This window comes from Rutilus rutilus, assembly GCF_951802725.1.
Source record: "Rutilus rutilus genome assembly, chromosome: 10".
NCBI lineage: Eukaryota > Metazoa > Chordata > Actinopteri > Cypriniformes > Leuciscidae > Rutilus > Rutilus rutilus.
This window is the reverse complement of record NC_140215.1, coordinates 39,469,102-39,495,917: the sequence shown is the minus strand read 5'-3', so window position 1 is coordinate 39,495,917 and position 26,816 is coordinate 39,469,102. Positions and strand designations below refer to the sequence as shown.

Sequence of the window (26,816 nt, the reverse complement as noted above, 5' to 3'; positions counted from 1 at the left end):
CTTGCTGTGCTCTTCCCAGCCTTTGAGAGAGGTGGTCTTCCTCTTCAAGATTAAGATGTGGCGGGGTTATTTCCCAGCATTTGGTGTTGTTTTGCCTGCTGTAATGCTTGGTTCCTAGGGACTTTAAGCAACAGCTGCTGATGGAACGGCAAAGAGCTAAAGAGCGCAAAAATCACTAAGCAACAGTAAAGAGGATGGCGTAGGGGTAATTTAATCATCAGACAAAATACAAAAAAAGGAAGTGATTTTAAAAAGGAAAAGAAGGGTTGCTTTTGGCATTTAATGATATACAGAAACGATTACAAGGCCACATAACCTAAAACATAACATTAATATTCTTAATCTGTCACGTAGTAACGACTACGGCAAATCAGCTGTTCTCCCGTAGTAGACGGTTACAGTAGAACGTCGCGAGGTAGCAGTTAATGTCGCGCGTGCGCAATAGAACGACAGAATGCCGTTCCACCAGAGGCTGTTGCTCAAAGACCCTACTGTCTAGGCAAGCGGTGGTGGGGGACTTTGAGAGAACTGAGCTGAAGCTTGCCGTTGACTCTGTATGTGCAGGCCCGGGGCAAGTGGAAAGATTGCTTTCTCGCCATAGCATTTAGTACTCTGCGTTGTGCCCGCAGCATCCCCAGTCCAAATCCGGATCATGGCATCTTTTCGTGTAGGTGAAGACGTTGTTGAACTCCTTTTTGCCAACACAATATTTTCGCCATGCACATTGATAGTTGGCCCCAGGTGTTCTCTGAGCATGTGACTCACTGGCGGGAGTAGTCGTGGCCGAGAGGTTAAGGCGATGGACTTGAAATCCATTGGGGTCTCCCCGCGCAGGTTCGAACCCTGCCGACTACGTGGCTCCCCGTCACTTTGTCTGTTTGCGACAGGAATTGTGACATCCAGGAGCTGCTTTTTTCTCTAAAACGGAAAATTGGGCAACCCACATCTCTTTTCAAGCCTGAAGTGAGCAGGGTTTTGTGTAGGTGAAGACGTCGTTAGTTTATAAATAAGTGTTTTGGCACACCTGTCCGAGTGACGCTACAAATTCTTCTAAAATCGGATTTTATTTCGGGCATGTTAAATTAGCGTTCGACAAACGCGAACAACCTTTTATTTATATACACTCACAATAACAATTAAATGTTGTGCTTTTGTAAAATAAAGAAAACAAACAGGGTGCGCTTTCTGCCGTCTCGGTCTCCGTCACAGAAATTAACCAAAATTCTATAGGCTACTTGCCTCAGTCACGATAAGAAATATGTCTATAGAAAGCTTGAGTGAACAAATATGATCTGATTATGCAAATATGCAAATCCATATGAAACCATCCAATATTAAATTGGCTATGATATAACCATGGCTGTGTATTCCCCTATATTCACTACAGTGGCTGGAAACATTGTTTTCATTCATAATTACTTGCATGGATTCACATCGCAAATCAATCAGCAATTGAAAAATTCAGATTCAAATTCTAGACATGCCCCTTTGTCTCTTGATGTCAGTCTCCAGTAGAGATCCATTTCCTGGAGAGTTTAGGTGTAGGAGTTTAGTCATAATTACAACTTGTAACTTGTGGTAGAACTCCGACTTGTACCACGTGATCGCTGTACCACCTGACCACTGCAGATTCAATCATCTCGTAATTACGGTAATTATTACGACGTCCAACCCTAATCAAACACACCTGAACAAGCTAATCAAGGTCTTCAAGATTAGGCTATATTAGAAAGCTGCAGGCAAGTGATATTCATTAGGGTTGGAGTTACCCAGACCCCCAATTGGATCTTCAAAAAGTGTTTTAAACTCTTCTGATAGCGTTTGTTGTGGGACTCAGCTGATATTTTGATGCAGCAACAGGGGTCTTTCTTTGTAGTTTTGTGGTCCTTGCTGTCCGCCCCCCTCCTGACTCACTAACTCAGTGCATCTTCCAGCAGAGTTGATTTTGAGATTGCAGGTCGAGAGGATGACAGCTCAAGTGTATTGCTCATTTAGTGCTGTTTTATTGTGTCTGTCTGCTTGTTTAAGCACAACAGACGCTGGAGTCCTAGGTGAGAAGTTGTTTTAGCTTCATTACGCAGCCTGCAGAAGTGCATAAATAAAGTGCCTTACAAAATTTGATTTCAGACACATTTGCTTACAAAAATACAGTACAGACGTCAAGTGGAAGTTCATCTTTGTGTGTTGGTTTAGTTTTAATAATAAGCAACGTATAAATATGCAAACTGTCGTAACTTTATGCTTTTTTCATTGTACAAGTAAAACCCATATAATCACTAATAGGCATTTTTGTTTACTGTTAAACACGAACATTAGTGTTATAATATGGCTGCAAAATTGTTACCGGACTGTATCAATCCTGAGTTTAAACTTTTGCCTAAAGTTTTGTTTTTTTTGTTTTAAGAAATGCATAAGCCTACAATATAACGTGGGGAGCTAATTATAACCGATAACTCTGCGTTTTACATATATAGTGGGTTTCTATGTTTGTTTTGTTTTCTGTTGAGTAGCTTATTAAAATGCTAAAAAGGAAATGAGGGTGGTCATGGGGATGGCATCATTTTTGAAGATGTACACCAGTAAATTTGTATACAACATATTAACTGATTTCTATCAGCATTGCACTATTACTCACTCTACTACAGTGGGGTAGGTTGTAACTTCACGCTCAGTCTTTGAAACCGATTGATGCAGTTTAGTGAAAAATGGTAGACTTCTAAGCTACTTGACTTGAAGCAGATAAATGTGTGAATATTATAAAGTTTGACACTCATTGCAAAACCCCTGACTTGCAAATGCTGAAGCAAACTTTTACAGTACTCTCCCCTAATGATCCTCTTCTGTAGTGTCTGGTCAGTGTCCGGCGATGCTGACGGTCGTGCCCTCCCGACGAGTATGCACTTCTGATAGAGACTGCTCTGGAGGACACAAATGCTGTCAATTTCCCTGTGGGGCTGCGTGTGTGCCGCCTGTTTTCAGTGAGTTTTAATTATTGATGCATGCTATACATCTTCCAGAAAAAAACCCCTGAACAAATGTTTTCACTCAGGAATTGCTAGTAAGTTTCACAAATAATTGCAAAGAAACTGCAAGTAACACATTGACCTAAACGTGAAACTATGAAGTAGATGGACTGAATATTCCGGTAAATCCTCCTACGATCATCTCTTCTTCTTTTTTTCATACAGTGTATGAGACATTCAGTATTCAGTGATGTGGTTTCTCTGTCATGTGTCTCTATAACAGCAAAGGCAGGGGAGTGTCCAAGCACAAAGTCTGGAACAGGAATGTGTGCAGAGTTGTGTTACTATGACAGTGACTGTCCGAACAATGAGAAATGCTGCAGCAATGGATGTGGACATCAGTGTATGGATCCATTTGCAGGTATTTGTTATTATATTAGTGTTTGGGTCAGCTTCCTCATTTCAGTTTGTCTTGTTTTATAATTAATCGTTCTCAATGTAAAAAGTATTCAGCCAATAGCACAGGATGGCTTTACAAAATTAATTCATGTGATTAATTAATACGATCATGATTAATAATTAAAAGGTGTAAAACTTGGTATTTGGGTTTTGTGCTGTATCTGAGACTGAATGCCTCTAAACGGACTGACTGAAGTTGACTATCTGTATCCATCCAGTGAAGCCTGCAGCCGAACCGCCGAAGCCTCCAGGAAAGCCTGCAGCTGAACCTCCAAAGCCTCCAGGGAAGCCTGCAGCCGAACCTCCGAAGCCTCCAGGGAAGCCTGCAGCCGAACCTCCAAAGCCTCCAGTGAAGCCTGCAGCTGAACCGCCGAAGCCTCCAGGGAAGCCTGCAGCCGAACCGCCGAAGCCTCCAGGGAAGCCTGCAGCCGAACCTCCAAAGCCTCCAGTGAAGCCTGCAGCTGAACCTCCGAAGCCTCCAGTAAAGCTTCCAGTGGAGCCTTCTACCGAAGAGCCGGAGCCTTCTGCCGAACTGCCGGAGCCTTCTGCCGAACTGCCGGAGCCTTCTGCCGAACTGCCGGAGCCTTCTGCTGAACTGCCGGAGCCTTCTACCGAACCTCCGGAGCCATCAGACGAACTGCCAGTGATGCCTCCAGTGAAGCCTGCAGCCAAGCCTCCAATGAAGCCTGCGGCCGAACCCCCGAAGCCTCCAATGAAGCCTGCAGCTGAACCCCCGAAGCCTCCTGTGAAGCCTGCAGCCGAACCGCCCAAGCCTCCAATGAAGCCTGCAGCCGAACCCCCGAAGCCTCCTGTGAAGCCTGCAGCCGGACCGCCCAAGCCTCCAATGAAGCCTGCAGCCGAACCTCCAAAGCCAACTGACCCTTATGGCAAATGTCCTGGCCATAAGTAATGTGGCTATGCATGCAGTTAACTGTGCTGATTTAACCATTGGATGTATGGTGTTTTCCCTGTTTATCACCAAATAAATCTCACACTTGTAAGACCATTTCCTCTCTTTTTTTCTTTTCTTTTTTTAAGTGGGAAAACAAGGAATTAGATTTTTGTGTTCCAGTGTTAGTTTGGCTGTTCTCTCACATAATGGCTCATTGGAATCAATGCGTGAGATCCCACTCTCCAAAGCCGTGCCTCCTTCAAACGCTTGAAAACACACAGCAGAGTCTGTAAAGTGTCAAAGGCCGAAAGACTGCACTAAATTGCCTCATGTCTAAAATGCATAACATTATAGTGATAATGAACGTAAACAACTTGCAGTGCTCTAGTTGTACCACCTGACTGATGCAGATTCAGTTTGGCGTTGATAGTGTTGACATGGAAACTTCTGAATCCAAATGCAATGTTTGGACGAACAATTCTGTGAAGTTTCAACCAGTATTGTCTATTGACCAATAGTCTTCTGCATTCTGAAGCATTTTAGTGAAATTGTGTCTTCTAGTGGTCGTTTTATTTTAGGAAGTTGCAACTTCAAGCCTATTAACAGATGATCCCTTTAGTTACCTGCGACCAAATGAGTTCTGAATGCCTGTAACGCCGCGTTCACACTGCACAATTTTCAAAGTAGTCGAGTCACTGTTCTTTTCACACTGCACGACTATCTGGGTTAACGTTCAGTTGCTGCTGTGTGCACGATGCACCGATGACAGTTTCACACTGCATGACTATACAAAAGAAAGAATCGCTGACAACTGTCTGGTCTGCAAACTGCGTTTCACAACCAAACCCACGCAAGAAGTGGCAGGAGTAGTCGTGGCCGAGAGGTTAAGGCGATGGACTTGAAATCCATTGGGGTCTCCCCGCGCAGGTTCGAACCCTCTTCGTCTGTTTGCGACAGGAATTGTGACATCCAGGAGCTTTGTACGAGCTGCATTTTTTTTTTTTCTCTAACACAGAAAACTGGGCAACCCACATCTCTTTTCAAGCCTGAAGTGAGCAGGTTTTTGTGTAGGTGAAGACGTCATTGAACTCCTTTTTGCCAACACAATATGTTAGCTGAGTGCATCCTCTGCTGCTCACATCCACATTGATGGTTGGCCCGGGTGTCCTCTGCTGCTCACTTCCAGAAAGGAAAATAGCATGTGACTCACTACCACTATCACTGACTCACTTTCAAGAGCAGTCGTGACCGAGAGGTTAAGGCGATGGCCTCGAAAACCATTGGGGTCTCCCCACGCAGGTTCGAACCCTGCTGACTATGTGACTCCTTGTCACTTTGTCTGATTGTGACATCCAGGATCTGCTTTTTTTTTCCGAACACGGACATTGGGCTCTTTTCAAGCCTGAAGTGGGCATCGTTTCAAAAGGCCCAGATCATATGTGATTTTGGCCATTCTATTCAGGCTGTCGGAGCAATGGCTTTGGCATCCCCCGACAACTTCACGGCCTTCATGTTGTGCAGCTCAAGAGTCGCCGCATTATATTTTATGGAGAATCTTGGATATTAGTGTTTTGAAATGTTGCATTCGTTCTCTCTTAGAAAAGTCAAACAGAAACCTACTCATTATGTCCCAGTTGCTCTTTTGTCGAAACCACCTTAGAGTTAGCAACATGCCACGAAAAAAAAACTCCACTCTTTCAATGTCAGTGTTCCTAGCTTTGGAAGGAGCAGCCTATCTCTCTCGTCCCTTTATAAATTGTGGTCTTCATCCTTTAATACCACAAACTTTAAGCTGACAAAGCATGAACACTTTAGGGGGAAAGTGCTGTTATATCCCTAGGGTGGCTGTTCCCTGGCGAAAGCCCGGCTAGCTCAAATGGTAGCGCCTTGGACTTTTAATCTGAAGGTCCAGGGTTCAAGTCCCTGTTCGGGCGAAGGTTTGTTGCAGACCTCCCCTAATCTCTTGCTGTGCTCTTCCCAGCCTTTGAGAGAGGTGGTCTTCCTCTTCAAGATTAAGATGTGGCGGGGTTATTTCCCAGCATTTGGTGTTGTTTTGCCTGCTGTAATGCTTGGTTACTAGGGACTTTAAGCAACAGCTGCTGATGGAACGGCAAAGAGCTAAAGAGCGCAAAAATCACTAAGCAACAGTAAAGAGGATGGCGTAGGGGTAATTTAATCATCAGACAAAATACAAAAAAAGGAAGTGATTTTAAAAAGGAAGAGAAGGGTTGCTTTTGGCATTTAATGATATACAGAAACGATTACAATGCCACATAACCTAAAACATAACATTAATATTCTTAATCTGTCACGTAGTAACGACTACGGCAAATCAGCTGTTCTCCCGTAGTAGACGGTTACAGTAGAACGTCGCGAGGTAGCAGTTAATGTCGCGCGTGCGCAATAGAACGACAGAATGCTGTTCCACCAGAGGCTGTTGCTCAAAGACCCTACTGTCTAGGCAAGCGGTGGTGGGGGACTTTGAGAGAACTGAGCTGAAGCTTGCCGTTGACTCTGTATGTGCAGGCCCGGGGCAAGTGGAAAGATTGCTTTCTCGCCATAGCATTTAGTACTCTGCGTTGTGCCCGCAGCATCCCCAGTCCAAATCCGGATCATGGCATCTTTTCGTGTAGGTGAAGACGTTGTTGAACTCCTTTTTGCCAACACAATATTTTCGCCATCCACATTGATAGTTGGCCCCAGGTGTTCTCTGAGCATGTGACTCACTGGCGGGAGTAGTCGTGGCCGAGAGGTTAAGGCGATGGACTTGAAATCCATTGGGGTCTCCCCGCGCAGGTTCGAACCCTGCCGACTACGTGGCTCCCCGTCACTTTGTCTGTTTGCGACAGGAATTGTGACATCCAGGAGCTTTGTACGAGCTGCTTTTTTCTCTAAAACGGAAAATTGGGCAACCCACATCTCTTTTCAAGCCTGAAGTGAGCAGGGTTTTGTGTAGGTGAAGACGTCGTTAGTTTATAAATAAGTGTTTTGGCACACCTGTCCGAGTGACGCTACAAATTCTTCTAAAATCGGATTTTATTTCGGGCATGTTAAATTAGCGTTCGACAAACGCGAACAACCTTTTATTTATATACACTCACAATAACAATTAAATGTTGTGCTTTTGTAAAATAAAGAAAACAAACAGGGTGCGCTTTCTGCCGTCTCGGTCTCCGTCACAGAAATTAACCAAAATTCTATAGGCTACTTGCCTCGGTCACGATAAGAAATATGTCTATAGAAAGCTTGAGTGAACAAATATGATCTGATTATGCAAATATGCAAATCCATATGAAACCATCCAATATTAAATTGGCTATGATATAACCATGGCTGTGTATTCCCCTATATTCACTACAGTGGCTGGAAACATTGTTTTCATTCATAATTACTTGCATGGATTCACATCGCAAATCAATCAGCAATTGAAAAATTCAGATTCAAATTCTAGACATGCCCCTTTGTCTCTTGATGTCAGTCTCCAGTAGAGATCCATTTCCTGGAGAGTTTAGGTGTAGGAGTTTAGTCATAATTACAACTTGTAACTTGTGGTAGAACTCCGACTTGTACCACGTGATCGCTGTACCACCTGACCACTGCAGATTCAATCATCTCGTAATTACGGTAATTATTACGACGTCCAACCCTAATCAAACACACCTGAACAAGCTAATCAAGGTCTTCAAGATTAGGCTATATTAGAAAGCTGCAGGCAAGTGATATTCATTAGGGTTGGAGTTACCCAGACCCCCAATTGGATCTTCAAAAAGTGTTTTAAACTCTTCTGATAGCGTTTGTTGTGGGACTCAGCTGATATTTTGATGCAGCAACAGGGGTCTTTCTTTGTAGTTTTGTGGTCCTTGCTGTCCGCCCCCCTCCTGACTCACTAATTCAGTGCATCTTCCAGCAGAGTTGATTTTGAGATTGCAGGTCGAGAGGATGACAGCTCAAGTGTATTGCTCATTTAGTGCTGTTTTATTGTGTCTGTCTGCTTGTTTAAGCACAACAGACGCTGGAGTCCTAGGTGAGAAGTTGTTTTAGCTTCATTACGCAGCCTGCAGAAGTGCATAAATAAAGTGCCTTACAAAATTTGATTTCAGACACATCTGCTTACAAAAATACAGTACAGACGTCAAGTGGAAGTTCATCTTTGTGTGTTGGTTTAGTTTTAATAATAAGCAACGTATAAATATGCAAACTGTCGTAACTTTATGCATTTTTCATTGTACAAGTAAAACCCATATAATCACTAATAGGCATTTTTGTTTACTGTTAAACACGAACATTAGTGTTATAATATGGCTGCAAAATTGTGACCGGACTGTATCAATCCTGAGTTTAAACTTTTGCCTAAAGTTTTTTTTTTTTTTTTTTTTTTTTAACAAATGCATAAGCCTACAATATAACGTGGGGAGCTAATTATAACCGATAACTCTGCGTTTTACATATATAGTGGGTTTCTATGTTTGTTTTGTTTTCTGTTGAGTAGCTTATTAAAATGCTAAAAAGGAAATGAGGGTGGTCATGGGGATGGCATCATTTTTGAAGATGTACACCAGTAAATTTGTATACAACATATTAACTGATTTCTATCAGCATTGCACTATTACTCACTCTACTACAGTGGGGTAGGTTGTAACTTCACGCTCAGTCTTTGAAACCGATTGATGCAGTTTAGTGAAAAATGGTAGACTTCTAAGCTACTTGACTTGAAGCAGATAAATGTGTGAATATTATAAAGTTTGAGACTCATTGCAAAACCCCTGACTTGCAAATGCTGAAGCAAACTTTTACAGTACTTCCTGGTCTCCCCTAATGATCCTCTTCTGTAGTGTCTGGTCAGTGTCCGGCGATGCTGACGGTCGTGCCCTCCCGACGAGGATGCACTTCTGATAGAGACTGCTCTGGAGGACACAAATGCTGTCAATTTCCCTGTGGGGCTGCGTGTGTGCCGCCTGTTTTCAGTGAGTTTTAATTATTGATGCATGCTATACGTCTTCCAGAAAAAAAAACCCTGAACAAATGTTTTCACTCAGGAATTGCTAGTAAGTTTCACAAATAATTGCAAAGAAACTGCAAGTAACACATTGACCTAAACGTGAAACTATGAAGTAGATGGACTGAATATTCCGGTAAATCCTCCTACGATCATCTCTTCTTTTTTTTTTCATACAGTGTACGAGACATTCAGTATTCAGTGATGTGGTTTCTCTGTCATGTGTCTCTATAACAGCAAAGGCAGGGGAGTGTCCAAGCACAAAGTCTGGAACAGGAATGTGTGCAGAGTTGTGTTACTATGACAGTGACTGTCCGAACAATGAGAAATGCTGCAGCAATGGATGTGGACATCAGTGTATGGATCCATTTGCAGGTATTTGTTATTATATTAGTGTTTGGGTCAGCTTCCTCATTTCAGTTTGTCTTGTTTTATAATTAATCGTTCTCAATGTAAAAAGTATTCAGCCAATAGCACAGGATGGCTTTACAAAATTAATTCATGTGATTAATTAATACGATCATGATTAATAATTAAGAGGTGTAAAACTTGGTATTTGGGTTTTGTGCTGTATCTGAGACTGAATGCCTCTAAACGGACTGACTGAAGTTGACTATCTGTATCCATCCAGTGAAGCCTGCAGCCGAACCGCCGAAGCCTCCAGGAAAGCCTGCAGCTGAACCTCCAAAGCCTCCAGGGAAGCCTGCAGCCGAACCTCCGAAGCCTCCAGGGAAGCCTGCAGCCGAACCTCCAAAGCCTCCAGTGAAGCCTGCAGCTGAACCTCCGAAGCCTCCAGGGAAGCCTGCAGCCGAACCGCCGAAGCCTCCAGGGAAGCCTGCAGCCGAACCTCCAAAGCCTCCAGTGAAGCCTGCAGCTGAACCTCCGAAGCCTCCAGTAAAGCTTCCAGTGGAGCCTTCTACCGAAGAGCCGGAGCCTTCTGCCGAACTGCCGGAGCCTTCTGCCGAACTGCCGGAGCCTTCTACCGAACTGCCGGAGCCTTCTGCTGAACTGCCGGAGCCTTCTACCGAACCTCCGGAGCCATCAGACGAACTGCCAGTGATGCCTCCAGTGGAACCCCCGAAGCCTCCAATGAAGCCTGCGGCCGAACCCCCGAAGCCTCCAATGAAGCCTGCAGCTGAACCCCCGAAGCCTCCTGTGAAGCCTGCAGCCGAACCGCCCAAGCCTCCAATGAAGCCTGCAGCCGAACCCCCGAAGCCTCCTGTGAAGCCTGCAGCCGGACCGCCCAAGCCTCCAATGAAGCCTGCAGCCGAACCTCCAAAGCCAACTGACCCTTATGGCAAATGTCCTGGCCATAAGTAATGTGGCTATGCATGCAGTTAACTGTGCTGATTTAACCATTGGATGTATGGTGTTTTCCCTGTTTATCACCAAATAAATCTCACACTTGTAAGACCATTTCCTCTCTTTTTTTCTTTTCTTTTTTTAAGTGGGAAAACAAGGAATTAGATTTTTGTGTTCCAGTGTTAGTTTGGCTGTTCTCTCACATAATGGCTCATTGGAATCAATGCGTGAGATCCCACTCTCCAAAGCCGTGCCTCCTTCAAACGCTTGAAAACACACAGCAGAGTCTGTAAAGTGTCAAAGGTCGAAAGACTGCACTAAATTGCCTCATGTCTAAAATGCATAACATTATAGTGATAATGAACGTAAACAACTTGCAGTGCTCTAGTTGTACCACCTGACTGATGCAGATTCAGTTTGGCGTTGATAGTGTTGACATGGAAACTTCTGAATCCAAATGCAATGTTTGGACGAACAATTCTGTGAAGTTTCAACCAGTATTGTCTATTGACCAATAGTCTTCTGCATTCTGAAGCATTTTAGTGAAATTGTGTCTTCTAGTGGTCGTTTTATTTTAGGAAGTTGCAACTTCAAGCCTATTAACAGATGATCCCTTTAGTTACCTGCGACCAAATGAGTTCTGAATGCCTGTAACGCCGCGTTCACACTGCACAATTTTCAAAGTAGTCGAGTCACTGTTCTTTTCACACTGCACGACTATCTGGGTTAACGTTCAGTTGCTGCTGTGTGCACGATGCACCGATGACAGTTTCACACTGCATGACTATACAAAAGAAAGAATCGCTGACAACTGTCTGGTCTGCAAACTGCGTTTCACAACCAAACCCACGCAAGAAGTGGCAGGAGTAGTCGTGGCCGAGAGGTTAAGGCGATGGACTTGAAATCCATTGGGGTCTCCCCGCGCAGGTTCGAACCCTCTTCGTCTGTTTGCGACAGGAATTGTGACATCCAGGAGCTTTGTACGAGCTGCATTTTTTTTTTTTCTCTAACACAGAAAACTGGGCAACCCACATCTCTTTTCAAGCCTGAAGTGAGCAGGTTTTTGTGTAGGTGAAGACGTCGTTGAACTCCTTTTTGCCAACACAATATGTTAGCTGAGTGCATCCTCTGCTGCTCACATCCACATTGATGGTTGGCCCGGGTGTCCTCTGCTGCTCACTTCCAGAAAGGAAAATAGCATGTGACTCACTACCACTATCACTGACTCACTTTCAAGAGCAGTCGTGACCGAGAGGTTAAGGCGATGGCCTCGAAAACCATTGGGGTCTCCCCACGCAGGTTCGAACCCTGCTGACTATGTGACTCCTTGTCACTTTGTCTGATTGTGACATCCAGGATCTTTGTACGATCTGCTTTTTTTTTCCGAACACGGACATTGGGCTCTTTTCAAGCCTGAAGTGGGCATCGTTTCAAAAGGCCCAGATCATATGTGATTTTGGCCATTCTATTCAGGCTGTCGGAGCAATGGCTTTGGCATCCCCCGACAACTTCACGGCCTTCATGTTGTGCAGCTCAAGAGTCGCCGCATTATATTTTATGGAGAATCTTGGATATTAGTGTTTTGAAATGTTGCATTCGTTCTCTCTTAGAAAAGTCAAACAGAAACCTACTCATTATGTCCCAGTTGCTCTTTTGTCGAAACCACCTTAGAGTTAGCAACATGCCACGAAAAAAAAACTCCACTCTTTCAATGTCAGTGTTCCTAGCTTTGGAAGGAGCAGCCTATCTCTCTCGTCCCTTTATAAATTGTGGTCTTCATCCTTTAATACCACAAACTTTAAGCTGACAAAGCATGAACACTTTAGGGGGAAAGTGCTGTTATATCCCTAGGGTGGCTGTTCCCTGGCGAAAGCCCGGCTAGCTCAAATGGTAGCGCCTTGGACTTTTAATCTGAAGGTCCAGGGTTCAAGTCCCTGTTCGGGCGAAGGTTTGTTGCAGACCTCCCCTAATCTCTTGCTGTGCTCTTCCCAGCCTTTGAGAGAGGTGGTCTTCCTCTTCAAGATTAAGATGTGGCGGGGTTATTTCCCAGCATTTGGTGTTGTTTTGCCTGCTGTAATGCTTGGTTACTAGGGACTTTAAGCAACAGCTGCTGATGGAACGGCAAAGAGCTAAAGAGCGCAAAAATCACTAAGCAACAGTAAAGAGGATGGCGTAGGGGTAATTTAATCATCAGACAAAATACAAAAAAAGGAAGTGATTTTAAAAAGGAAGAGAAGGGTTGCTTTTGGCATTTAATGATATACAGAAACGATTACAATGCCACATAACCTAAAACATAACATTAATATTCTTAATCTGTCACGTAGTAACGACTACGGCAAATCAGCTGTTCTCCCGTAGTAGACGGTTACAGTAGAACGTTGCGAGGTAGCAGTTAATGTCGCGCGTGCGCAATAGAACGACAGAATGCCGTTCCACCAGAGGCTGTTGCTCAAAGACCCTACTGTCTAGGCAAGCGGTGGTGGGGGACTTTGAGAGAACTGAGCTGAAGCTTGCCGTTGACTCTGTATGTGCAGGCCCGGGGCAAGTGGAAAGATTGCTTTCTCGCCATAGCATTTAGTACTCTGCGTTGTGCCCGCAGCATCCCCAGTCCAAATCCGGATCATGGCATCTTTTCGTGTAGGTGAAGACGTTGTTGAACTCCTTTTTGCCAACACAATATTTTCGCCATCCACATTGATAGTTGGCCCCAGGTGTTCTCTGAGCATGTGACTCACTGGCGGGAGTAGTCGTGGCCGAGAGGTTAAGGCGATGGACTTGAAATCCATTGGGGTCTCCCCGCGCAGGTTCGAACCCTGCCGACTACGTGGCTCCCCGTCACTTTGTCTGTTTGCGACAGGAATTGTGACATCCAGGAGCTTTGTACGAGCTGCTTTTTTCTCTAAAACGGAAAATTGGGCAACCCACATCTCTTTTCAAGCCTGAAGTGAGCAGGGTTTTGTGTAGGTGAAGACGTCGTTAGTTTATAAATAAGTGTTTTGGCACACCTGTCCGAGTGACGCTACAAATTCTTCTAAAATCGGATTTTATTTCGGGCATGTTAAATTAGCGTTCGACAAACGCGAACAACCTTTTATTTATATACACTCACAATAACAATTAAATGTTGTGCTTTTGTAAAATAAAGAAAACAAACAGGGTGCGCTTTCTGCCGTCTCGGTCTCCGTCACAGAAATTAACCAAAATTCTATAGGCTACTTGCCTCGGTCACGATAAGAAATATGTCTATAGAAAGCTTGAGTGAACAAATATTATCTGATTATGCAAATATGCAAATCCATATGAAACCATCCAATATTAAATTGGCTATGATATAACCATGGCTGTGTATTCCCCTATATTCACTACAGTGGCTGGAAACATTGTTTTCATTCATAATTACTTGCATGGATTCACATCGCAAATCAATCAGCAATTGAAAAATTCAGATTCAAATTCTAGACATGCCCCTTTGTCTCTTGATGTCAGTCTCCAGTAGAGATCCATTTCCTGGAGAGTTTAGGTGTAGGAGTTTAGTCATAATTACAACTTGTAACTTGTGGTAGAACTCCGACTTGTACCACGTGATCGCTGTACCACCTGACCACTGCAGATTCAATCATCTCGTAATTACGGTAATTATTACGACGTCCAACCCTAATCAAACACACCTGAACAAGCTAATCAAGGTCTTCAAGATTAGGCTATATTAGAAAGCTGCAGGCAAGTGATATTCATTAGGGTTGGAGTTACCCAGACCCCCAATTGGATCTTCAAAAAGTGTTTTAAACTCTTCTGATAGCGTTTGTTGTGGGACTCAGCTGATATTTTGATGCAGCAACAGGGGTCTTTCTTTGTAGTTTTGTGGTCCTTGCTGTCCGCCCCCCTCCTGACTCACTAATTCAGTGCATCTTCCAGCAGAGTTGATTTTGAGATTGCAGGTCGAGAGGATGACAGCTCAAGTGTATTGCTCATTTAGTGCTATTTTATTGTGTCTGTCTGCTTGTTTAAGCACAACAGACGCTGGAGTCCTAGGTGAGAAGTTGTTTTAGCTTCATTACGCAGCCTGCAGAAGTGCATAAATAAAGTGCCTTACAAAATTTGATTTCAGACACATCTGCTTACAAAAATACAGTACAGACGTCAAGTGGAAGTTCATCTTTGTGTGTTGGTTTAGTTTTAATAATAAGCAACGTATAAATATGCAAACTGTCGTAACTTTATGCATTTTTCATTGTACAAGTAAAACCCATATAATCACTAATAGGCATTTTTGTTTACTGTTAAACACGAACATTAGTGTTATAATATGGCTGCAAAATTGTTACCGGACTGTATCAATCCTGAGTTTAAACTTTTGCCTAAAGTTTTTTTGTTTGTTTTGTTTTAACAAATGCATAAGCCTACAATATAACGTGGGGAGCTAATTATAACCGATAACTCTGCGTTTTACATATATAGTGGGTTTCTATGTTTGTTTTGTTTTCTGTTGAGTAGCTTATTAAAATGCTAAAAAGGAAATGAGGGTGGTCATGGGGATGGCATCATTTTTGAAGATGTACACCAGTAAATTTGTATACAACATATTAACTGATTTCTATCAGCATTGCACTATTACTCACTCTACTACAGTGGGGTAGGTTGTAACTTCACGCTCAGTCTTTGAAACCGATTGATGCAGTTTAGTGAAAAATGGTAGACTTCTAAGCTACTTGACTTGAAGCAGATAAATGTGTGAATATTATAAAGTTTGAGACTCATTGCAAAACCCCTGACTTGCAAATGCTGAAGCAAACTTTTACAGTACTTCCTGGTCTCCCCTAATGATCCTCTTCTGTAGTGTCTGGTCAGTGTCCGGCGATGCTGACGGTCGTGCCCTCCCGACGAGGATGCACTTCTGATAGAGACTGCTCTGGAGGACACAAATGCTGTCAATTTCCCTGTGGGGCTGCGTGTGTGCCGCCTGTTTTCAGTGAGTTTTAATTATTGATGCATGCTATACGTCTTCCAGAAAAAAACCCCTGAACAAATGTTTTCACTCAGGAATTGCTAGTAAGTTTCACAAATAATTGCAAAGAAACTGCAAGTAACACATTGACCTAAACGTGAAACTATGAAGTAGATGGACTGAATATTCCGGTAAATCCTCCTACGATCATCTCTTCTTTTTTTTTTCATACAGTGTACGAGACATTCAGTATTCAGTGATGTGGTTTCTCTGTCATGTGTCCCTATAACAGCAAAGGCAGGGGAGTGTCCAAGCACAAAGTCTGGAACAGGAATGTGTGCAGAGTTGTGTTACTATGACAGTGACTGTCCGAACAATGAGAAATGCTGCAGCAATGGATGTGGACATCAGTGTATGGATCCATTTGCAGGTATTTGTTATTATATTAGTGTTTGGGTCAGCTTCCTCATTTCAGTTTGTCTTGTTTTATAATTAATCGTTCTCAATGTAAAAAGTATTCAGCCAATAGCACAGGATGGCTTTACAAAATTAATTCATGTGATTAATTAATACGATCATGATTAATAATTAAGAGGTGTAAAACTTGGTATTTGGGTTTTGTGCTGTATCTGAGACTGAATGCCTCTAAACGGACTGACTGAAGTTGACTATCTGTATCCATCCAGTGAAGCCTGCAGCCGAACCGCCGAAGCCTCCAGGAAAGCCTGCAGCTGAACCTCCAAAGCCTCCAGGGAAGCCTGCAGCCGAACCTCCGAAGCCTCCAGGGAAGCCTGCAGCCGAACCTCCAAAGCCTCCAGTGAAGCCTGCAGCTGAACCGCCGAAGCCTCCAGGGAAGCCTGCAGCCGAACCGCCGAAGCCTCCAGGGAAGCCTGCAGCCGAACCGCCGAAGCCTCCAGGGAAGCCTGCAGCCGAACCTCCAAAGCCTCCAGTGAAGCCTGCAGCTGAACCTCCGAAGCCTCCAGTAAAGCTTCCAGTGGAGCCTTCTACCGAAGAGCCGGAGCCTTCTGCCGAACTGCCGGAGCCTTCTGCCGAACTGCCGGAGCCTTCTACCGAACTGCCGGAGCCTTCTGCCGAACTGCCGGAGCCTTCTGCTGAACTGCCGGAGCCTTCTACCGAACCTCCGGAGCCATCAGACGAACTGCCAGTGATGCCTCCAGTGGAACCCCCGAAGCCTCCAGTGAAGCCTGCAGCCAAGCCTCCAATGAAGCCTGCAGCCGAACCCCCGAAGCCTCCAATGAAGCCTGCGGCCGACCCCCCGAAGCCTCCAATGAAGCCTGCGGCCGACCCCCCGAAGCCTCCAATGAAGCCTGCAGCTGAACCCCCGAAGCCTCCTGTGAAGCCTGCAGCCGAACCGCCCAAGCCTCCAATGAAGCCTGCAGCCGAACCCCCGAAGCCTCCTGTGAAGCCTGCAGCCGGACCGCCCAAGCCTCCAATGAAGCCTGCAGCCGAACCTCCAAAGCCAACTGACCCTTATGGCAAATGTCCTGGCCATAAGTAATGTGGCTATGCATGCAGTTAACTGTGCTGATTTAACCATTGGATGTATGGTGTTTTCCCTGTTTATCACCAAATAAATCTCACACTTGTAAGACCATTTCCTCTCTTTTTTTCTTTTTTTTTTTTTAAGTGGGAAAACAAGGAATTAGATTTTTGTGTTCCAGTGTTAGTTTGGCTGTTCTCTCACATAATGGCTCATTGGAATCAATGCGTGAGATCCCACTCTCCAAAGCCGTGCCTCCTTCAAAACGCTTGAAAACACACAGCAGAGTCTGTAAAGTGTCAAAGGTCGAAAGACTGCACTAAATTGCCTCATGTCTAAAATGCATAACATTATAGTGATAATGAACGTAAACAACTTGCAGTGCTCTAGTTGTACCACCTGACTGATGCAGATTCAGTTTGGCATTGATAGTGTTGACATGGAAACTTCTGAATCCAAATGCAATGTTTGGACGAACAATTCTGTGAAGTTTCAACCAGTATTGTCTATTGACCAATAGTCTTCTGCATTCTGAAGCATTTTAGTGAAATTGTGTCTTCTAGTGGTCGTTTTATTTTAGGAAGTTGCAACTTCAAGCCTATTAACAGATGATCCCTTTAGTTACCTGCGACCAAATGAGTTCTGAATGCCTGTAACGCCGCGTTCACACTGCACAATTTTCAAAGTAGTCGAGTCACTGTTCTTTTCACACTGCACGACTATCTGGGTTAACGTTCAGTTGCTGCTGTGTGCACGATGCACCGATGACAGTTTCACACTGCATGACTATACAAAAGAAAGAATCGCTGACAACTGTCTGGTCTGCAAACTGCGTTTCACAACCAAACCCACGCAAGAAGTGGCAGGAGTAGTCGTGGCCGAGAGGTTAAGGCGATGGACTTGAAATCCATTGGGGTCTCCCCGCGCAGGTTCGAACCCTCTTCGTCTGTTTGCGACAGGAATTGTGACATCCAGGAGCTTTGTACGAGCTGCATTTTTTTTTTTCTCTAACACAGAAAACTGGGCAACCCACATCTCTTTTCAAGCCTGAAGTGAGCAGGTTTTTGTGTAGGTGAAGACGTCGTTGAACTCCTTTTTGCCAACACAATATGTTAGCTGAGTGCATCCTCTGCTGCTCACATCCACATTGATGGTTGGCCCGGGTGTCCTCTGCTGCTCACTTCCAGAAAGGAAAATAGCATGTGACTCACTACCACTATCACTGACTCACTTTCAAGAGCAGTCGTGACCGAGAGGTTAAGGCGATGGCCTCGAAAACCATTGGGGTCTCCCCACGCAGGTTCGAACCCTGCTGACTATGTGACTCCTTGTCACTTTGTCTGATTGTGACATCCAGGATCTTTGTACGATCTGCTTTTTTTTTCCGAACACGGACATTGGGCTCTTTTCAAGCCTGAAGTGGGCATCGTTTCAAAAGGCCCAGATCATATGTGATTTTGGCCATTCTATTCAGGCTGTCGGAGCAATGGCTTTGGCATCCCCCGACAACTTCACGGCCTTCATGTTGTGCAGCTCAAGAGTCGCCGCATTATATTTTATGGAGAATCTTGGATATTAGTGTTTTGAAATGTTGCATTCGTTCTCTCTTAGAAAAGTCAAACAGAAACCTACTCATTATGTCCCAGTTGCTCTTTTGTCGAAACCACCTTAGAGTTAGCAACATGCCACGAAAAAAAAACTCCACTCTTTCAATGTCAGTGTTCCTAGCTTTGGAAGGAGCAGCCTATCTCTCTCGTCCCTTTATAAATTGTGGTCTTCATCCTTTAATACCACAAACTTTAAGCTGACAAAGCATGAACACTTTAGGGGGAAAGTGCTGTTATATCCCTAGGGTGGCTGTTCCCTGGCGAAAGCCCGGCTAGCTCAAATGGTAGCGCCTTGGACTTTTAATCTGAAGGTCCAGGGTTCAAGTCCCTGTTCGGGCGAAGGTTTGTTGCAGACCTCCCCTAATCTCTTGCTGTGCTCTTCCCAGCCTTTGAGAGAGGTGGTCTTCCTCTTCAAGATTAAGATGTGGCGGGGTTATTTCCCAGCATTTGGTGTTGTTTTGCCTGCTGTAATGCTTGGTTACTAGGGACTTTAAGCAACAGCTGCTGATGGAACGGCAAAGAGCTAAAGAGCGCAAAAATCACTAAGCAACAGTAAAGAGGATGGCGTAGGGGTAATTTAATCATCAGACAAAATACAAAAAAAGGAAGTGATTTTAAAAAGGAAGAGAAGGGTTGCTGTTGGCATTTAATGATATACAGAAACGATTACAATGCCACATAACCTAAAACATAACATTAATATTCTTAATCTGTCACGTAGTAACGACTACGGCAAATCAGCTGTTCTCCCGTAGTAGACGGTTACAGTAGAACGTCGCGAGGTAGCAGTTAATGTCGCGCGTGCGCAATAGAACGACAGAATGCCGTTCCACCAGAGGCTGTTGCTCAAAGACCCTACTGTCTAGGCAAGCGGTGGTGGGGGACTTTGAGAGAACTGAGCTGAAGCTTGCCGTTGACTCTGTATGTGCAGGCCCGGGGCAAGTGGAAAGATTGCTTTCTCGCCATAGCATTTAGTACTCTGCGTTGTGCCCGCAGCATCCCCAGTCCAAATCCGGATCATGGCATCTTTTCGTGTAGGTGAAGACGTTGTTGAACTCCTTTTTGCCAACACAATATTTTCGCCATCCACATTGATAGTTGGCCCCAGGTGTTCTCTGAGCATGTGACTCACTGGCGGGAGTAGTCGTGGCCAAGAGGTTAAGGCGATGGACTTGAAATCCATTGGGGTCTCCCCGCGCAGGTTCGAACCCTGCCGACTACGTGGCTCCCCGTCACTTTGTCTGTTTGCGACAGGAATTGTGACATCCAGGAGCTTTGTACGAGCTGCTTTTTTCTCTAAAACGGAAAATTGGGCAACCCACATCTCTTTTCAAGCCTGAAGTGAGCAGGGTTTTGTGTAGGTGAAGACGTCGTTAGTTTATAAATAAGTGTTTTGGCACACCTGTCCGAGTGACGCTACAAATTCTTCTAAAATCGGATTTTATTTCGGGCATGTTAAATTAGCGTTCGACAAACGCGAACAACCTTTTATTTATATACACTCACAATAACAATTAAATGTTGTGCTTTTGTAAAATAAAGAAAACAAACAGGGTGCGCTTTCTGCCGTCTCGGTCTCCGTCACAGAAATTAACCAAAATTCTATAGGCTACTTGCCTCGGTCACGATAAGAAATATGTCTATAGAAAGCTTGAGTGAACAAATATTATCTGATTATGCAAATATGCAAATCCATATGAAACCATCCAATATTAAATTGGCTATGATATAACCATGGCTGTGTATTCCCCTATATTCACTACAGTGGCTGGAAACATTGTTTTCATTCATAATTACTTGCATGGATTCACATCGCAAATCAATCAGCAATTGAAAAATTCAGATTCAAATTCTAGACATGCCCCTTTGTCTCTTGATGTCAGTCTCCAGTAGAGATCCATTTCCTGGAGAGTTTAGGTGTAGGAGTTTAGTCATAATTACAACTTGTAACTTGTGGTAGAGCTCCGACTTGTACCACGTGATCGCTGTACCACCTGACCACTGCAGATTCAATCATCTCGTAATTACGGTAATTATTACGACGTCCAACCCTAATCAAACACACCTGAACAAGCTAATCAAGGTCTTCAAGATTAGGCTATATTAGAAAGCTGCAGGCAAGTGATATTCATTAGGGTTGGAGTTACCCAGACCCCCAATTGGATCTTCAAAAAGTGTTTTAAACTCTTCTGATAGCGTTTGTTGTGGGACTCAGCTGATATTTTGATGCAGCAACAGGGGTCTTTCTTTGTAGTTTTGTGGTCCTTGCTGTCCGCCCCCCTCCTGACTCACTAATTCAGTGCATCTTCCAGCAGAGTTGATTTTGAGATTGCAGGTCGAGAGGATGACAGCTCAAGTGTATTGCTCATTTAGTGCTGTTTTATTGTGTCTGTCTGCTTGTTTAAGCACAACAGACGCTGGAGTCCTAGGTGAGAAGTTGTTTTAGCTTCATTACGCAGCCTGCAGAAGTGCATAAATAAAGTGCCTTACAAAATTTGATTTCAGACACATCTGCTTACAAAAATACAGTACAGACGTCAAGCGGAAGTTCATCTTTGTGTGTTGGTTTAGTTTTAATAATAAGCAACGTATAAATATGCAAACTGTCGTAACTTTATGCATTTTTCATTGTACAAGTAAAACCCATATAATCACTAATAGGCATTTTTGTTTACTGTTAAACACGAACATTAGTGTTATAATATGGCTGCAAAATTGTGACCGGACTGTATCAATCCTGAGTTTAAACTTTTGCCTAAAGTTTTTTTTTTGTTTTGTTTTAACAAATGCATAAGCCTACAATATAACGTGGGGAGCTAATTATAACCGATAACTCTGCGTTTTACATATATAGTGGGTTTCTATGTTTGTTTTGTTTTCTGTTGAGTAGCTTATTAAAATGCTAAAAAGGAAATGAGGGTGGTCATGGGGATGGCATCATTTTTGAAGATGTACACCAGTAAATTTGTATACAACATATTAACTGATTTCTATCAGCATTGCACTATTACTCACTCTACTACAGTGGGGTATGTTGTAACTTCACGCTCAGTCTTTGAAACCGATTGATGCAGTTTAGTGAAAAATGGTAGACTTCTAAGCTACTTGACTTGAAGCAGATAAATGTGTGAATATTATAAAGTTTGAGACTCATTGCAAAACCCCTGACTTGCAAATGCTGAAGCAAACTTTTACAGTACTTCCTGGTCTCCCCTAATGATCCTCTTCTGTAGTGTCTGGTCAGTGTCCGGCGATGCTGACGGTCGTGCCCTCCCGACGAGGATGCACTTCTGATAGAGACTGCTCTGGAGGACACAAATGCTGTCAATTTCCCTGTGGGGCTGCGTGTGTGCCGCCTGTTTTCAGTGAGTTTTAATTATTGATGCATGCTATACGTCTTCCAGAAAAAAACCCCTGAACAAATGTTTTCACTCAGGAATTGCTAGTAAGTTTCACAAATAATTGCAAAGAAACTGCAAGTAACACATTGACCTAAACGTGAAACTATGAAGTAGATGGACTGAATATTCCGGTAAATCCTCCTACGATCATCTCTTCTTTTTTTTTTTCATACAGTGTACGAGACATTCAGTATTCAGTGATGTGGTTTCTCTGTCATGTGTCTCTATAACAGCAAAGGCAGGGGAGTGTCCAAGCACAAAGTCTGGAACAGGAATGTGTGCAGAGTTGTGTTACTATGACAGTGACTGTCCGAACAATGAGAAATGCTGCAGCAATGGATGTGGACATCAGTGTATGGATCCATTTGCAGGTATTTATGTTATTATATTAGTGTTTGGGTCAGCTTCCTCATTTCAGTTTGTCTTGTTTTATAATTAATCGTTCTCAATGTAAAAAGTATTCAGCCAATAGCACAGGATGGCTTTACAAAATTAATTCATGTGATTAATTAATACGATCATGATTAATAATTAAGAGGTGTAAAACTTGGTATTTGGGTTTTGTGCTGTATCTGAGACTGAATGCCTCTAAACGGACTGACTGAAGTTGACTATCTGTATCCATCCAGTGAAGCCTGCAGCCGAACCGCCGAAGCCTCCAGGAAAGCCTGCAGCTGAACCTCCAAAGCCTCCAGGGAAGCCTGCAGCCGAACCTCCGAAGCCTCCAGGGAAGCCTGCAGCCGAACCTCCAAAGCCTCCAGTGAAGCCTGCAGCTGAACCTCCGAAGCCTCCAGGGAAGCCTGCAGCCGAACCGCCGAAGCCTGCAGCCGAACCTCCAAAGCCTCCAGTGAAGCCTGCAGCTGAACCTCCGAAGCCTCCAGTAAAGCTTCCAGTGGAGCCTTCTACCGAAGAGCCGGAGCCTTCTGCCGAACTGCCGGAGCCTTCTACCGAACTGCCGGAGCCTTCTGCCGAACTGCCGGAGCCTTCTGCTGAACTGCCGGAGCCTTCTACCGAACCTCCGGAGCCATCAGACGAACTGCCAGTGATGCCTCCAGTGGAACCCCCGAAGCCTCCAGTGAAGCCTGCAGCCAAGCCTCCAATGAAGCCTGCAGCCGAACACCCGAAGCCTCCAATGAAGCCTGCGGCCGAACCCCCGAAGCCTCCAATGAAGCCTGCAGCTGAACCCCCGAAGCCTCCTGTGAAGCCTGCAGCCGAACCGCCCAAGCCTCCAATGAAGCCTGCAGCCGAACCCCCGAAGCCTCCTGTGAAGCCTGCAGCCGGACCGCCCAAGCCTCCAATGAAGCCTGCAGCCGAACCTCCAAAGCCAACTGACCCTTATGGCAAATGTCCTGGCCATAAGTAATGTGGCTATGCATGCAGTTAACTGTGCTGATTTAACCATTGGATGTATGGTGTTTTCCCTGTTTATCACCAAATAAATCTCACACTTGTAAGACCATTTCCTCTCTTTTTTTCTTTTTTTTTTTTTAAGTGGGAAAACAAGGAATTAGATTTTTGTGTTCCAGTGTTAGTTTGGCTGTTCTCTCACATAATGGCTCATTGGAATCAATGCGTGAGATCCCACTCTCCAAAGCCGTGCCTCCTTCAAAACGCTTGAAAACACACAGCAGAGTCTGTAAAGTGTCAAAGGTCGAAAGACTGCACTAAATTGCCTCATGTCTAAAATGCATAACATTATAGTGATAATGAACGTAAACAACTTGCAGTGCTCTAGTTGTACCACCTGACTGATGCAGATTCAGTTTGGCGTTGATAGTGTTGACATGGAAACTTCTGAATCCAAATGCAATGTTTGGACGAACAATTCTGTGAAGTTTCAACCAGTATTGTCTATTGACCAATAGTCTTCTGCATTCTGAAGCATTTTAGTGAAATTGTGTCTTCTAGTGGTCGTTTTATTTTAGGAAGTTGCAACTTCAAGCCTATTAACAGATGATCCCTTTAGTTACCTGCGACCAAATGAGTTCTGAATGCCTGTAACGCCGCGTTCACACTGCACAATTTTCAAAGTAGTCGAGTCACTGTTCTTTTCACACTGCACGACTATCTGGGTTAACGTTCAGTTGCTGCTGTGTGCACGATGCACCGATGACAGTTTCACACTGCATGACTATACAAAAGAAAGAATCGCTGACAACTGTCTGGTCTGCAAACTGTGTTTCACAACCAAACCCACGCAAGAAGTGGCAGGAGTAGTCGTGGCCGAGAGGTTAAGGCGATGGACTTGAAATCCATTGGGGTCTCCCCGCGCAGGTTCGAACCCTCTTCGTCTGTTTGCGACAGGAATTGTGACATCCAGGAGCTTTGTACGAGCTGCATTTTTTTTTTTTCTCTAACACAGAAAACTGGGCAACCCACATCTCTTTTCAAGCCTGAAGTGAGCAGGTTTTTGTGTAGGTGAAGACGTCGTTGAACTCCTTTTTGCCAACACAATATGTTAGCTGAGTGCATCCTCTGCTGCTCACATCCACATTGATGGTTGGCCCGGGTGTCCTCTGCTGCTCACTTCCAGAAAGGAAAATAGCATGTGACTCACTACCACTATCACTGACTCACTTTCAAGAGCAGTCGTGACCGAGAGGTTAAGGCGATGGCCTCGAAAACCATTGGGGTCTCCCCACGCAGGTTCGAACCCTGCTGACTATGTGACTCCTTGTCACTTTGTTTGATTGTGACATCCAGGATCTTTGTACGATCTGCTTTTTTTTTCCGAACACGGACATTGGGCTCTTTTCAAGCCTGAAGTGGGCATCGTTTCAAAAGGCCCAGATCATATGTGATTTTGGCCATTCTATTCAGGCTGTCGGAGCAATGGCTTTGGCATCCCCCGACAACTTCACGGCCTTCATGTTGTGCAGCTCAAGAGTCGCCGCATTATATTTTATGGAGAATCTTGGATATTAGTGTTTTGAAATGTTGCATTCGTTCTCTCTTAGAAAAGTCAAACAGAAACCTACTCATTATGTCCCAGTTGCTCTTTTGTCGAAACCACCTTAGAGTTAGCAACATGCCACGAAAAAAAAACTCCACTCTTTCAATGTCAGTGTTCCTAGCTTTGGAAGGAGCAGCCTATCTCTCTCGTCCCTTTATAAATTGTGGTCTTCATCCTTTAATACCACAAACTTTAAGCTGACAAAGCATGAACACTTTAGGGGGAAAGTGCTGTTATATCCCTAGGGTGGCTGTTCCCTGGCGAAAGCCCGGCTAGCTCAAATGGTAGCGCCTTGGACTTTTAATCTGAAGGTCCAGGGTTCAAGTCCCTGTTCGGGCGAAGGTTTGTTGCAGACCTCCCCTAATCTCTTGCTGTGCTCTTCCCAGCCTTTGAGAGAGGTGGTCTTCCTCTTCAAGATTAAGATGTGGCGGGGTTATTTCCCAGCATTTGGTGTTGTTTTGCCTGCTGTAATGCTTGGTTACTAGGGACTTTAAGCAACAGCTGCTGATGGAACGGCAAAGAGCTAAAGAGCGCAAAAATCACTAAGCAACAGTAAAGAGGATGGCGTAGGGGTAATTTAATCATCAGACAAAATACAAAAAAAGGAAGTGATTTTAAAAAGGAAGAGAAGGGTTGCTTTTGGCATTTAATGATATACAGAAACGATTACAATGCCACATAACCTAAAACATAACATTAATATTCTTAATCTGTCACGTAGTAACGACTACGGCAAATCAGCTGTTCTCCCGTAGTAGACGGTTACAGTAGAACGTCGCGAGGTAGCAGTTAATGTCGCGCGTGCGCAATAGAACGACAGAATGCCGTTCCACCAGAGGCTGTTGCTCAAAGACCCTACTGTCTAGGCAAGCGGTGGTGGGGGACTTTGAGAGAACTGAGCTGAAGCTTGCCGTTGACTCTGTATGTGCAGGCCCGGGGCAAGTGGAAAGATTGCTTTCTCGCCATAGCATTTAGTACTCTGCGTTGTGCCCGCAGCATCCCCAGTCCAAATCCGGATCATGGCATCTTTTCGTGTAGGTGAAGACGTTGTTGAACTCCTTTTTGCCAACACAATATTTTCGCCATCCACATTGATAGTTGGCCCCAGGTGTTCTCTGAGCATGTGACTCACTGGCGGGAGTAGTCGTGGCCAAGAGGTTAAGGCGATGGACTTGAAATCCATTGGGGTCTCCCCGCGCAGGTTCGAACCCTGCCGACTACGTGGCTCCCCGTCACTTTGTCTGTTTGCGACAGGAATTGTGACATCCAGGAGCTTTGTACGAGCTGCTTTTTTCTCTAAAACGGAAAATTGGGCAACCCACATCTCTTTTCAAGCCTGAAGTGAGCAGGGTTTTGTGTAGGTGAAGACGTCGTTAGTTTATAAATAAGTGTTTTGGCACACCTGTCCGAGTGACGCTACAAATTCTTCTAAAATCGGATTTTATTTCGGGCATGTTAAATTAGCGTTCGACAAACGCGAACAACCTTTTATTTATATACACTCACAATAACAATTAAATGTTGTGCTTTTGTAAAATAAAGAAAACAAACAGGGTGCGCTTTCTGCCGTCTCGGTCTCCGTCACAGAAATTAACCAAAATTCTATAGGCTACTTGCCTCGGTCACGATAAGAAATATGTCCATAGAAAGCTTGAGTGAACAAATATTATCTGATTATGCAAATATGCAAATCCATATGAAACCATCCAATATTAAATTGGCTATGATATAACCATGGCTGTGTATTCCCCTATATTCACTACAGTGGCTGGAAACATTGTTTTCATTCATAAT

The 26,816-nt window shown here is 44.2% G+C and overlaps 4 protein-coding genes across 8 annotated transcripts; all 4 read left to right on the top strand.

Moving 5' to 3' along the window:
- The first annotated feature begins 1,662 nt into the window (after positions 1 to 1,662).
- Positions 1,663 to 4,428, top strand: LOC311298743 (uncharacterized protein). 2 transcript variants are annotated; one of them, XM_084421941.1, is made up of 4 exons: positions 1,663 to 2,051; positions 2,847 to 2,978; positions 3,247 to 3,384; positions 3,641 to 4,428. In XM_084421941.1, exons 1-4 carry the CDS (start codon positions 1,967 to 1,969, stop codon positions 4,330 to 4,332), a joined length of 1,047 nt encoding a protein of 348 aa, XP_084278067.1. In that variant the 5' UTR covers positions 1,663 to 1,966; the 3' UTR covers positions 4,333 to 4,428. The 2 variants fall into 2 exon arrangements, with proteins under 2 accessions (XP_084278067.1, XP_084278068.1); XM_084421942.1 differs by having other exon boundaries at positions 1,752 to 2,051; positions 3,707 to 4,428.
- A 3,542-nt stretch (positions 4,429 to 7,970) lies between these two features.
- LOC311298741 (uncharacterized protein) lies at positions 7,971 to 10,726 on the top strand. Its single transcript, XM_084421939.1, has 4 exons — positions 7,971 to 8,338; positions 9,147 to 9,278; positions 9,548 to 9,685; positions 9,942 to 10,726. Exons 1-4 carry the CDS (start codon positions 8,254 to 8,256, stop codon positions 10,628 to 10,630), a joined length of 1,044 nt encoding a protein of 347 aa, XP_084278065.1. The 5' UTR covers positions 7,971 to 8,253; the 3' UTR covers positions 10,631 to 10,726.
- Positions 10,727 to 14,279: 3,553 nt separating this feature from the next.
- On the top strand, positions 14,280 to 17,175 carry LOC311298740 (uncharacterized protein). 3 transcript variants are annotated; one of them, XM_084421938.1, is made up of 5 exons: positions 14,348 to 14,647; positions 15,453 to 15,584; positions 15,656 to 15,751; positions 15,853 to 15,990; positions 16,247 to 17,175. In XM_084421938.1, the coding sequence occupies exons 4-5, from the start codon at positions 15,894 to 15,896 to the stop codon at positions 17,077 to 17,079; spliced, it is 930 nt and encodes a 309-aa protein (XP_084278064.1). In that variant the 5' UTR covers positions 14,348 to 14,647; positions 15,453 to 15,584; positions 15,656 to 15,751; positions 15,853 to 15,893; the 3' UTR covers positions 17,080 to 17,175. The 3 variants fall into 3 exon arrangements, with proteins under 3 accessions (XP_084278062.1, XP_084278063.1, XP_084278064.1); XM_084421936.1 differs by lacking the exon at positions 15,656 to 15,751 and having other exon boundaries at positions 14,280 to 14,647; XM_084421937.1 differs by lacking the exon at positions 15,656 to 15,751 and having other exon boundaries at positions 14,299 to 14,647; positions 16,280 to 17,175.
- Positions 17,176 to 20,748: 3,573 nt separating this feature from the next.
- On the top strand, positions 20,749 to 23,528 carry LOC311298737 (uncharacterized protein). Of its 2 annotated transcripts, XM_084421933.1 has the most exons (5): positions 20,798 to 21,097; positions 21,902 to 22,033; positions 22,105 to 22,200; positions 22,303 to 22,440; positions 22,699 to 23,528. In XM_084421933.1, exons 4-5 carry the CDS (start codon positions 22,344 to 22,346, stop codon positions 23,430 to 23,432), a joined length of 831 nt encoding a protein of 276 aa, XP_084278059.1. In that variant the 5' UTR covers positions 20,798 to 21,097; positions 21,902 to 22,033; positions 22,105 to 22,200; positions 22,303 to 22,343; the 3' UTR covers positions 23,433 to 23,528. The 2 variants fall into 2 exon arrangements, with proteins under 2 accessions (XP_084278058.1, XP_084278059.1); XM_084421932.1 differs by lacking the exon at positions 22,105 to 22,200 and having other exon boundaries at positions 20,749 to 21,097.
- Positions 23,529 to 26,816: the final 3,288 nt, after the last annotated feature.